This window comes from Heterocephalus glaber, unplaced genomic scaffold (genome assembly GCF_053883595.1).
Source record: "Heterocephalus glaber isolate CG9 unplaced genomic scaffold, H.glaber_assembly_v1.0 deba00001504, whole genome shotgun sequence".
Taxonomy (NCBI): domain Eukaryota; kingdom Metazoa; phylum Chordata; class Mammalia; order Rodentia; family Bathyergidae; genus Heterocephalus; species Heterocephalus glaber.
Window position 1 is genome coordinate 59,595,178 of NW_028258324.1, and position 12,617 is coordinate 59,607,794.

At 51.4% G+C, this 12,617-nt stretch overlaps 2 protein-coding genes across 12 annotated transcripts in view; one reads left to right on the forward strand and one right to left on the reverse strand.

Annotated features, from left to right (window-relative positions):
* Positions 1-7,907, reverse strand: part of Tnk2 (tyrosine kinase non receptor 2) — a 35,030-nt gene extending 27,123 nt beyond the window's left edge. For 5 of the 11 annotated variants that reach the window (XM_013071906.3, XM_013071874.3, XM_021254920.2 and 2 more), the window contains exon 1: positions 7,476-7,904. The gene's annotated coding sequence lies outside the window, so the exon portion shown is untranslated. Of the gene's footprint in view, positions 1-7,475 lie in introns of all 11 variants that reach the window. The other 6 variants (XM_087186643.1, XM_087186637.1, XM_087186635.1 and 3 more) reach the window with 3 other exon arrangements.
* Positions 6,663-11,547, forward strand: LOC147825376 (uncharacterized). The gene is made up of 3 exons (XM_087185985.1): positions 6,663-6,685; positions 7,510-10,202; positions 10,474-11,547. The coding sequence occupies exons 1-2, from the start codon at positions 6,663-6,665 to the stop codon at positions 8,765-8,767; spliced, it is 1,281 nt and encodes a 426-aa protein (XP_087042111.1). The 3' UTR covers positions 8,768-10,202; positions 10,474-11,547.
* The last annotated feature ends 1,070 nt before the right edge of the window (positions 11,548-12,617 follow it).

Consider the following 12,617-nt stretch of genomic DNA (forward strand, 5'->3'; position numbering starts at 1 on the left):
GCTGAAATGGCAATTCTTAAAAAAAGGTTTTTGGGGGCCGAGAATTTAGCTCAGCGGTTTCGCCGCCTACTGTGCAAGCATAAGGACCCGAGTTCGATCCACGGTACCAAAAAAGAAAAAAAAAAACGGTTTTGTGTTTTAATGGCATAATTCCCTAAGGCTGGGGAGAATAGTAAAGGCAAAGGAGCCAACCACAACAGAAGTCTGGAAGCTGAAAAGCAAATGGGTCAGTGACAAGGATAGCTGACCTGGTCCTAATGCCCAAGATGAGAGGTACCACTGACCCCACAAAACTTCCACAGGCCTCGGAACGAACAGGGGGCCACAGATGTCTCTCCAAGAAAGGGCATGCCAAAAGGGACACGCTGAAAACACCAGAATGTGGTAGTGACAATCGATTAAGAAAAAGTAAGACCGCTGTCTCCCTCCTGGACACAGTAACCAGGTGGCTGCCCCTCCACCACCCTGCCAAGGCGGGGCACAGCCCTAGACGATGAGCTCAAGGTCTGTGCAGTGGTACAAGAGGCCTGGCAGACGACAGGGACACCACGTCCCAAGCAAGGGCTGAGCACATGGAACACAAGAGCCCAAGCCCCTTCCTAACCTGCTGCTGGGACACACAGCCTCCACACCCTGCGGGAGACAGAGGCGTCTTCTCTGGGGACCCTAATGAGGCCAAGAAAGATGTAAGGATGCCAACCCGGAGGTCCTCAACCAGCGGCCCCCTGGGTCATGGTCCAGAACTGCCAACCAGGCCACAGGCACTGTAGTCCATCTCCCTTGGTTAACCTCTAACCAAGACTGCAGTGAGAGGCGGCAGGAGAAAACCTTAGAACCAGAGCTGTCATGAAGATTCTCAGGGTGATAAAATGTTGTGACTCGCAAGTAAGAACAGGAATGAAATATCACAACGAGGCAGCAGACAAAAGCTTCCCAGACCCACCCCCACTCCTGAACAGCCTGGCCCAGGGCAGGTGTTCAGAAGTATTTGCTGCATGAATAAAGAAGTAGATTCCCTCTCTGTTTTTTTCACACTGGGGACTGAACTCAATTCCTTTGCACTGAGCTACATCCTCATCTTTTCTTGGAGACAGTCTTCTCTAGGTGCTGCAGTGCAGGGCCCTTGCCCTACTGAAATTTAAAATCTCCAGAAACTTGGAAATGGCCGATGCTTGCACCCCAGCCTGAGAATTTCATCAACTTGGTCCACGTAAAACCAGGCACCCTATCTCAAACCCTCTTTGGACGGATCCACAGCTCTGGAGAAAGCCTGTCACTATGCCAGTCATGCATTCTGGCCACAACAGTCCATTTTCACACGTTACCACCACTGCTGACATGGACCACTTTTTAGTATGCCTTTCAAATCTGTCCCTGAATATCACTCTCTTTCTTTCTTCCCTCCTTCCTTCCTTCCTTCCTTTCCTTCCTTTCTTTCTTTCGAAACAGAGTCTCCCCCTATGTACTCCAGGCTAGCCTGAAACTCACAGCAACCCTCCTGCCTCAGCCTCCCAATGTGCTGGGATTACAGGTGTGCATCACTACGCCCAGCTAAACATCACTTTCTGCACCTTTTTATTTATGCACTCAGGAGACAATCCTCATTGCTGCCTAAGTCTCATTAATATCAGTAGACAGAGAAATCATCTATGCCAATATCCCAAGAAGCTGATTCTGAGGATTTTTTCCTTATTAGGTTCTCACTTATCTTAACCTTTTTTTTTTCTTCCTGTTTATAATGTAGACCTCTAGCCAGGCGTGATGGTCCACAACTGTAATCTCAGCATTTGGGAGGGAGGCTGAGGCAGGAGGATCACCACCAGTGTGAGGCCACCCTGGGCTACATAGTAAATTCAAGACCAGCCTGGAGTGTACTGAGAGACCTTGTCTTAAAACAAACAAACAAAAAATTAATTAAATTGAAAAAATAAAAACACAGACATCTATATTTCAGCAAGTCAGGCTTTCTTTGGAAGGCTTCTTAGTGAGCTGCAGACTGTCTCTTGGGGTAAAACAGAATCAACAGTGCACCGATGCCACACAAAGGATGTAGATGGCTCTGGACTGCAGCCTGATTCCGCCTAAGAGGCAATGGAGTAAGGTCCCCAAAGTGTTGAAGGTAAACAATTTCCAACCCAGATCTCTGTATCCACCTGGTCATCAACTGAGTGATCAAGTGCAAGGCTGGCGTGGTCCCAAAACCTCCCGTCTGAGCACACTGCTCCTAGGAAACTGCAGAGGATGGAGCTCCTGAGCCACTGCGCAGTCCTCAGGGGAGGCCCAGGATGCCTGAGGTGGTGGCTCGAACCAGCAGTCCTCTCAGCTACAGGGCTTGAGGCTGAAGGAGGTGTCCTCAGAAAGACACTGGACAGAACATCCCCCAGAACAGCCATCTTGAAACACAGACAACAACTGGAGAACGTGACTAATGGAAAGGTACACAGAACACTAAGCAGGGCTGGGGTAAATAGTTTGGTGGCAGAATGCTGGCCCAGTGCACACCAGGCCCTGGATTTGATCCCCAGCAGGATGAAAAAAAAAAAAAGAGCAATTTCAGGGCACATGCCTGTAATCCCAGCACACAGGAGGCTGAGGCAGGAGGATTACTCTGAGTTTGAGGCCAGCCTGGCCTACATAGCCAGTTCAAGTACAGCCTGAACTACATAGGGAGACCGTGTCCCCCCCCCAAAAAAAAAGACAAAACAAATATAAATAAATAAAAGAAGAAAAAAAGCAATTTTGGAGAAAACAAAAAGTTGTATAGGACAGTAAATTTCACTGTGTATTACTACTTTATGATAAGGTAAACACAGGTGGCAGAGTGAACATTAAAAGGGACACATCTAGAGGGGACGGACGAAAGACGGAAAAGGTGGAGAAGTGGGAATGAAGTCACATCCACATCTCACTGGCCAAGATAGCATAAGAGGAATCAGATTTACCCTCCTGACTGAAACTCAAACAAAACTGGACAAAAGATATAAAACAGTTTCCACGACACCACCAGACATCACAGCGGGCCAGGCTACGCTGAGCGGGCCAGGCTCCCAGATGAGCCCAGGAAGCTCCCCAAGCTGAGGAGATGGAGCTAAGGTCAACAGATGCAAGCACGGGCCTGAGACAGTGCCAGCATATGTGTGGCCCCCAGGCCAGGGAGAAAAACCCCGAAGATCACAGGGAGCCCGGTGCTCACAGGCAGAGCACTCGGAGGGCTTCCTTGCCCTCGGTGGGGAACGACCAGCCCGCCTGAGCACAGCCCCGACCCCACCTAACACATACTAATACAAGATCCAAAGAAGGGTCAAACTGCTTCCAAGCCACTTAAATGCATTCCAGATCAAAGTTTAAGAATATTTACAGGAATTCAAAACTATCCACCCAGCAACCAATAAGGTAAAAATTCACATTATCTGGCATCTAATCAAAAATTACCAGGCATACCAAAAAAAAAGAGCAGACTGTGACTCATTAAGAAGGAAGTGAAGTGATGAACCTCAAGCGAGACCCAACAAGATGCTGGAAGGGGCAGATGTAGGCTGGCAGCGTAGCTCCTAGGCAGAGGGCTTCCTCGAGTCTGCCAGGCCTGGGTTGGACTAGAACAGTTACTGGAACTATATTCCATATTTTCAAAAAGACAAAGACGTTTTTGAAAGAGTCAAATCAAGCTTCTAAAATAAAAATAATGTGCAAGACTTAAAAAATAAACTTAGCTGGGCCAGGGATTTAGCTCAATGGCACCACATCTGCCTCGAAAGTGCAAGGCCCTGAGTTAGATCCTTGGTACCAAAAAAAAAAACTTAGCTGAATGTAGTGGCATATGCCTGTAACCCCAGCTACTTGGAAGGCTGAGGCAAGAGGATTCCAATTCCAAGCCCCAGCAATGGCAACTTAGTAAGACCCTGTTTCAAAATACTGCAAATAAAGAGCTGGGGATGTAGCTCAGTACAAAGATCCTAGATTCAACCCCCAATACAGCAAGAGAGCGAGACAGAAAAAAAGAGAAAGAAAAAGACAGAGAGGGGGCCAGGGATTTAGCTCAGTGGTTCCACCACCTGCCTTGCAAGTGCAAGATCCCAAGTTCAATCCCCGGTACCAAAAAAAAAAGAGAAAGAGAGAGAGGAAGAGACAATGTAAGCAGAGCTCTGGAGATGACGGTGCATAATAGTCAACATCATGAATGCATTTAATACCACTGAACTTTAAAACTCATAAAGGCCAAAATATAGGCCAGGATTTAGCTCAGTGGTTCCGCTGCCTGCCTCGCAAGCGCAAGGACCCGAGTTCTATCCCTGGTACCAAAAAATAAAAATAAAAATAAATTAAAATAAAATTCATAATGGCCAAAACACTAAATTTTTATTTTTTCACAATTAGAATAGTTTTAGGGCCGGGGATGTGGCTCAATGAAAGGGTGCCTATCTTCACCACTTAAAATTATTAGAAAGCGTTTTCAAAGATAAAAAACAATGCCATAAAAACCAATACTATTGACATCAACATCAAAAAACATACTATTTAATAATCAGACAAAAAAAATACTATTTAAGGACATGTCTGACAAAAGATGGTGAAAACCTGCATTCTATGCCAGGCATGGTGTGCACACCTGTGATCCCAGCACTTGGGAGGCAGCGGCAGGAGGATCACCTCAAGTTTGAGGCCAGCCTGGGCTACAGAGTGAGTTCAAGACCAGCCTGCACTACATATCAAGACCAAAAAAAAAGGGAAAGTTCTCTTCAAAAAGATACTGTTAATGCCACCTGCCTCACAAGCGCAAGGTCCCAAATTCAATCCCTGGTACCAAAAAAAAAAAAGATACTGTTAAGAGAATTAAAATGCAAGCCACAGACTGGAAGAAGAGGTTTGCCAAGCATATATGTGATAAAGGACTTATATCCAGAATACAGAAAGAACTCTTCCAAACCCAACATGGAAAAGCCTCACGATAAACGGGTTAGCACTCTGAACAGACAGCACCAAAGAGGCACAGCCAGCAAACGGGCATCTGAGAGAGTGCTCAGCATTAGTCACCAAGGAGACACAAACTGAAACCACAGTCGGACGGACACCAATGGGCACATCAGGATGTCTAAAATTAAAGAGACCAACCATACCAAGTATTGGTAAAGTATATGAGATGGTTCAACTACTTTGGAAAACTCGCGGGGCTTTTCTGTTTTTGTTTTGTTTTTTGTGGGTTTTTTGAGACAGGGTTTCAATACATATTCCAAACTGGCCATGAACTCACTATGTAGCCCAAGCTGGGCTTGAATTTGCAGTGGACAACTGTCCTGCCTCAGCCTCCCAAGTGCTGGGATTACAGCTGTGTGCCACCGTGCTCGGCTTTTTTTTTTTTTCCTGGTCTGGGTTCTTGCTGTTTCTCAGGCTGGCTTCAAGCTCCTGGGGGAGCCCAAGCCAACCTCCTGTCTCTGCTTCCTGAGTTACCTGGACTATGGGCACATCTGACCCTGTCCGGCTATTTTTTTAGATTAAGTATTTTCTTATTTTTTATTTTTATTTTTGGGGGGGGGTACCAGGGATCGAACTCGGGTCCTTGCACTTGCACAGCAGGTGGTGAAACCACTGGGCTAAATCCCCAGCCCTATATTTTCTTACTTTTTTAGAAAGTTTTTAACTGGCTCATTAAAACATAAAAGTTATGGGGTCTGGGGATTTAGCTCAGTGGTTTCACCGCCTGCTGCGCAAGCAGCACAAGGACCCAAGTTCGATCCCCGGTACCAAAAAAAAAAGAAGCCAGGCCAAAAAAAGGCACATGCTATTTGGTTTCCATTTTCACAAATGACTGGTATTGCAAACATGGGGAGAGGGAGAGAAAGCAAACCAATCTGTTAGCAGGGAAGGGGGACAGCAGAAGAGAGGTGGGAGGGACGCCTCAGGGACCGAAGAAAACTGCTGGGAGTTTGGGAACAAGGGGCAGGTTCACTATTTTGATCACAGTGGCAGTTTGGGTGTGCGCATGTAAAAACTTATTACTCTAGCTTTTAAGTATGTGTAGTTTACTATGTCATTACGTCTCAGCAAAGCTTACTAAGAACAAAAACAGAAACACTCCATCTTCCAGGATAAGCACATGGGGAGGATAAATCTCAGGCTTAGATTATCAAGGTCATCAAGGTCCTGGGGCACTGAGGCTACCTCCCCAACATCTGCTGGCCAGGGCTCCCGGCACTCCTAGGTAGCTGCAGATGAGAAACTGAAGCCCAGAGCACTATCCTACCCAAGGATGTGACACAGCTAGTGAGTGCTATCGCCAGATCCAGCAATGCCAAAGCCTTTCACCTCTGCATCTCAGGTCCAAGGGTCATCCTCAAATCCATAGAGGAAAATGTCTGCTTGCAGGAATGAACTGAGAACTGATAATTCTCTTGCCTGAAGCCAGAGCACTACAACCAACCTGGCCATTCCAGAAGAGTCAGGCACGGGGACACCAATCTGAATTTCCGGTGCATGAGTGTTGTGAGGCAGCGTGACAGGCACAGGATGAAGTTGACAGACTAGTTTGGCTTTGCCAGGAGCAGGCTAACCGGCTCCTCCGAATTCTCAACCACTCCTTCTGTGCACACAGGCTAGCACAATCTCTATCCAGTGTGGCCTATGACAGTGACTGGGGATCTCAGAGCCAACCACAGCCAAGAGCAGAGATGATCCCAGCCAAGATCTCAAGGTAGGCAGCCACTGTGCATCCCTCCTCACCTGAAGACCAGAGAAGCACAAACCCTGACAGCGCTGGGAAACAGGTGAACAGCCTGAGGAAGCCAGGCCTGGGCAACCTTGGCACCCAGAAGCCAAATCCAGCCGCATGCCCTAGCTGGTGAGCTGAAGCAGACCTTGGTGGGTACCTCAGCTGCCCACAGGGCCTCTCCACAGCGAGTCCACAGCCCAGCAGTACAGTGCTCCTCCTCTGCCATCCCTTTCAGGCTGGTGTCCCTGGGTCCCACTCAGAGACAGGCCTCACCAATTGCTTCCTGCTCTCCTGCCCACTATCCATCTGTCATTCTGGGTCCTCAGTACCAATCAACCGTGTTAAGATCGCGTGGCAGGGCAGGTCAAGCTCACGCCCAAGCCACTAGCTGCCACACTCCCACTGGACTCATGTGACCCAGGGGTAAGCGTCACAGCAGGCAGCCTTCCTGCCCTCTTCCTTCTCTGCAGGGGTGGAGGCGACCCGTGCTGATTGCACCACACTAGCTATCACACAGGGCACCCCCAGTTCCACCAGCAGACTGGCAGGGAAGTAGGTGGATTCGTGCCTGCAACTTCAGCCCTCGGGCTACCCCTCGCTTCCCTCTGCCCCAACCTGGCAGCCACCCAGGCCAGTGCACGTCCAGTCTAGACTGGAAAATGGGTGCTTGGCATCTCAGGGCCTGTGGTACAGAACTGGGGAAGGAGGCCTGCTGTTCTTCGCCGCCAAACACATCGTCACCTCCAGTAAAGATCTGAACGGATGTCCTTACCTTCCGCTTTCAGCTGCTTTCAGCTGCTGTGAAGCCCAGGCCGAGGTAGCAGAAGAGGATCCCGCAGGCCACTGCCTGTCCTCCGGCGGCAGCTTATAGCAGCGTTTAGTTCGCAGCTGCCCACGCCCCGCGCCCCTATATCCCGCGCTGCCCGAGGTAAGGTCGGGGGAAGCCTGGCTACCACCTCCTCCTCCGTCTGCGCCTACGGGTCCCGGGGCGCCCTGGGGGCACCGCTCCCTGCTGGGACCCCTTCCGGTCCAGGAACGTCTCCTGCACCGCGCGAACCACCTGTCCCTCCTGCACTCCAGGCAACCAGTTTGCTTCCTGCACTCCTGGACGCCCCTCTCCTTCAGGCCCCCACGGCCCCACCAGCCGGGCCCTACCCAAGACCTCCGGGCGCCGCGCCGGGGGCTCCCCCAAGACCACTGCCTCGCGCCCCAGGTGTGCGCAGCTGCCCCACGTCCCCTCCCCAGGCTCCCCGGGACTCTCGGGCCCCTCCCCGCGCTCGGGCGGCCGCAGCAGCCGGCGCGGGCTCCCCTCCCCCCGCTCCTGCACCCCGGCGCGCTCCTCACCCCGCTCCTGCACGGCGGGGCCCCACCCCCCTTTTCCTGGTACGGCCGCCGAGGCCCCAGGCCCTCCTCCTGCGCCACCGGCCGGCCGGCCACGCCCGTCCACCGCGCCGTGCGCCCCTCGCCCCCGCCGGCCGGTGGCCCCCACACCACCCCTGGACTGGGCTCGCGGCCGCGGCCGCCGCGCTCCTGCACGCCTGCGCCCACGCCGCCCTGCTCCTGCACCGCCGGCCCCACGCCGCCCTGCTCCTCCACGCCGAGCCTCAGCCCGCGAAGCTGCTGCGGGCCCCAGCTGAGCGCCCCGACGCGCGCCGGATGCTGCTCGGGCAGTGCGGGGCTCAGCCCGCCGCGCTCCTCCTGCGCCCCGCGCCGCCGGCCCGCGGCCCCCACGGCCCCGCGCACGCGCCCGCCCCCCACAGGCCGCGCGCTCCCGCCTCTCCAGATGGTGCTGCCCCCCCGCGCCCGCTCTCGCCCCCCCCCGACGGGGAGGGGGCTGCTGGGGTCCCGGCCCCGGCTCCGCCTCCTCACCCGCACCCGCCCTCGCCCTCGCCCTCGCCCTCGCCCTCCCCTCCCGGCGTCCACCTAGGCCGCCGGGCGCCGCCGGCCCCCGCAGGTGCTGCGGCCCCGCGCGCCGGCCACCAGCCCAGAGCGCCCGCCTCTCTCGCGGCCGCGCCTGCGCCGCCCCGGTGGCCGGACCTGGCGTGTTGGGACACGCCCTCTTAAAGAGCCAGGCCCACTCCTGCACCCCATTCCTGGCCCTTTGTGGTACCAAAGGAAGAAGTACAGCAGCAAGTTTGGATGTCCCATGGGGAAGCACTGGAATGAGAGGCTGCAGTTCTAAGTGCCTAGCAATTTGGCTGTTGCTGATTTACCCTGTGAATATGAAATGTCACTTTGCCTTGGCCTCAATTGCTTCGGCTCTAAAATGAAGAAGATGGAGCTGGGCAGGAATAGTGGTGCACACCCATAATCTCAGCACTCAGGAGGTTGAGGGAGGCGGGCTGCCCCCAGTTCTAGGCCAGCCTAAACTACAGAGCAAGACCCTGCTCGAAAAGCCAAACAAGACTTGGGATTTAGCTCAGTGGTTTCACCGCCTGCTGCGCAAGAGCAAGGACCCGAGTTCGATCCCCGGTACCAAAAAAAAGCCAAACAAATAAAAAGAATAAAAAGAATGAGAAGGATGCGTTGGAAGGTTTCCAAGTCACATCCTGTCAGGGTGGACTCTAGTCCTTACATCTGTAGCCGCCCCAAGGCCACACACCTGGGCCATCTGCAGCCTTTTTCTCGGGCCAAGAGACCCCTCCTAAACAAGGGGAAGTTTGTCTCAAGCCTGTGACACTTCCCACTGGGGTCTTGAGCACGAAGAGTTCTGGTTCCCAGTGCCAGTGCCGCCTGCAGACCCATATCCAGATGGAGGCAGCCTGGGCAGCTCTGCTCAGTGGGTGGCCGCAGGCTCAGGGCCATTAGGCCTTGTGACTGTCTCCACCTCATCTATAAAGTGAGTACGGTAGTAAAACCACCCTGGAATGAAGGATCAGTCAGCAGGGAACTGGGTAGTGTACCGTGGTTGCCATTTACATTCTGTCCTTTGACTTCCCTCCCTTTGCCTGGCATTCTGCACTCTAAAGGAATGCCTTAAAATGTTAACTGCTAAAACTTTCTTTAGATTGCCAAAACGGAAAACATCTAGTGAGCCTAAGGTAATATCAGAGCGTGGCACGCCCCTCCTTATTCTAGCCCTTATGTCAGTGAACACAAAACACGTCAACTGGTATGAGGTTTAACCTGCCTAAAGAATTACAGGAGATCAAGATTGATCAAATGTTCCAGCCAGGGCAAAAAAGGAGACACAACCCTGGATGATGAAGACTCACTCAGCATGCAGCTTTCCTGCCCATTGTCCCTCTGCCCCCACCCAGGGAGCCCTTTGTAAACTCCATTTCCCCAAGATGGTCTTTTATTTGGGGGACATAGCTCCCCCACCCCACCACTGCCATATTCTCAGGGTGCCAGCCCTTCTTTCCAACCATCTCTTGTGTCCGAAGTACTAGGCAGGCAGATGGTCTCGGGTCCATACGAAGAGGGTTCTTTCTCTGGTGTTGGCCAGCACTGTGCCCCTAGGCCACAGCCAAAGGACAGCATGGCCACCAGGAAGAGGGTGAGTTCCAGACTCATGCACAGGGCCAATCTGGGTGGCTTTGGATGGGGTCCTTGTTCTGTGAGGAACTTTGCTGTGCCTCAGCCAGGGACTTCCTGTTGGAGTTTGAATCTGGTTGTCCCCCCAAGCCCTCTGTCCTCAGAGGGAGGGTTTTGGAAGGTGACTGTATTAAGCGGGCTTACAGCCCACTTGCTAGTAGGAGGCAGTGGCTGGGGCAGCCTGGAAGGGTGCACCTCCCTCCTAGTCCTCCCTTCTCTCTGCTTCCCGGTAGCCAGGACAGGAGCAGCTTTTCCTCCGCCATGCTCCTGGCCCCTGCTGTCTTCTGCCTTGGAGCCAGCCAACTTCGGACTGAAGCCATGAGCCAAAATAAACCTTTCTACCTTTAACCTGTGGGGCTCTGGTGTTGTCTGAGCAAAGAGAAAGAAAGTTAGAACTCCATCGTTTGGGGAGAAGCAAACAGGGATGTAATTTCCCCATCCTCCTTCCTCCTCCATAATTCCATAATAACACTTGGTGAGGGCTGGGAAGCCTGTGGGCAGAGACCCGCACTTGCACTTCCTCCCCCTACCCCAAAGCAGCTCAGAGAGGTGCTCTACACTTTACAGGTGACAGACTGAGGCTGTCCACGGCTAAGGGATTTGTTCAGTGTCACACAGCTAGCAATCGCAAAGCCAGAAATCAAATCCAGTCCTCTGAGCCCTTCCTGTGTCCCCGAACCTGCCACAATCCAATTGAGTGATGCCAGGCCAGGAGGCAGCTCCGGAAGCGTCGGGGCCAGCTAGATTTTAGAGGCCTGTAGATGCAAACAGCCTATTTGGAGCAAGCTTCCCTGCCAGTTGGCAACATAAAATAACACGTCTGCTTTCAGAGAAGTAATAACCTCGTCAAGTACGAGAACCATGGCCCAAGAACACAGATTCAAGTTACTCTGAGTGACATGTTCTGCTGTGGAAGAGGTTATGTGAACTGTTACACAGAACAAAAGAAAGTCGTAAATCAATTATTTATCAATTACACTGGTGGAAGCATCAGGTAGGTGGGCTACAGAACTGGGGAAAACTCTTCTATAGGTTTCAGATGTCTTTTTTTTTTTTGGTGGTATTGGGGAGCAAACCCAGGGAATTCGAACTCAGCTACATCCCCAGACCTTTTCATTTTTTATTTTGAGACAGGGTCTTACTAAGTCACTGAGTTGCCCAGCCTGGGCTCAAACTCAGGATCCTCCTGCTTCAGCCTCCTCAGTGCTGGGATTACAGGTGTGCACCACCACAGCTGGCTCTTCAACAAGAGTTTTATGAAGTAGTAGCATGGATGTTAGGTCAGATGCAGGAGTTGATAATAAATGGCTACTAAAAGGGACTAAAGATAGCCAGGGATAACTTTGCCTTTTTTTGGGGGGGGGTTACCAGGGATCGAACTTGGGTCCTTGCGCTTGTGAGGCAGGCAGTGGAAACACTGAGCTAAATCCCCGGCCCCAACTTTGCCTATTGATTTGCAATATTCTGTCTCCATAGTCACCATGGTCTAGTCACACTGTCCACAGACTCTTGAATATAGACTGGCTTCTTTTAAGAACTATAAATCAATCACACTATAAATCAAGTTCCAGGTCAAACAAACCAAGAGGTCAAACAGCTCCATCCTAGTCCATCCTGCTGGGTGATTCTTTCTTTTTTTCTTTGGTACTGGGGATTGAACTGGGGACCTCCGCTTGCAAGGCAGGTGGCAGTGCCACTGAGCTAAATCCCTGGCCCAGGCTTTTCTTTTTTTAACGACAAGAACAACAATAGAATAGAAATACCAGAATGTAATTTTTTTAGATTTAATTGACATACAACATATCTAGAGGGGAGAAAATACATATTTACAAAGTGAATATATCCAATGCCTAAATCAAGATCCAGACCATCACCAACATCCCAGAAGTTTCACTTCAAAATGTTACTTTTAGTTTTTGGTTTTTGAGACAGGGTCTTGCTATGTAGCCCAGGCTGGCCTCCAGCTTGTGGTGATCCTCCTGCCTCAGCCTCCTGAGTGCTGAGATTACAGTCATGTGCCACCACACCCAACAAAATGTAATCTTTAAAAGAAGCTTTGTAGGGCCAGGGATTTAGCTCAGTGGTTCCAGTGCCTGCCTTACAAGCGCAAGGTCCAGTTTGATCTCTGGCACTAAAAAAAAGAAAAAAAAAAAGAAGAAGCTTTGTATTAATCTTCTACCATGCCTTTCAGATCTGTGGTTTAAACTGACACACACACCCCCCCAACACACATAAACTCTATAACACATGGATTTTTTTCTAGGCATAGGCAACTGGAACAATGCTTAGCACAAAGTAGCCAAAAATATCTATGGAGCAGGCATGGTGGCGCACAGCTTTGATCCCAGCACTTGGGAGGTTGAAGTAGCAGGATTTC

Bases quoted from the DNA above. Each gene is read 5' to 3' on its own strand.
- LOC147825376 (XM_087185985.1), top strand. From the start codon at position 6,663: ATGATCCCAGCCAAGATCTCAAG. The intron at 6,686-7,509 runs GTAGGCAGCCAC...GCTGCTGTGAAG, and splicing joins ATCCCAGCCAAGATCTCAAG to CCCAGGCCGAGGTAGCAGAA.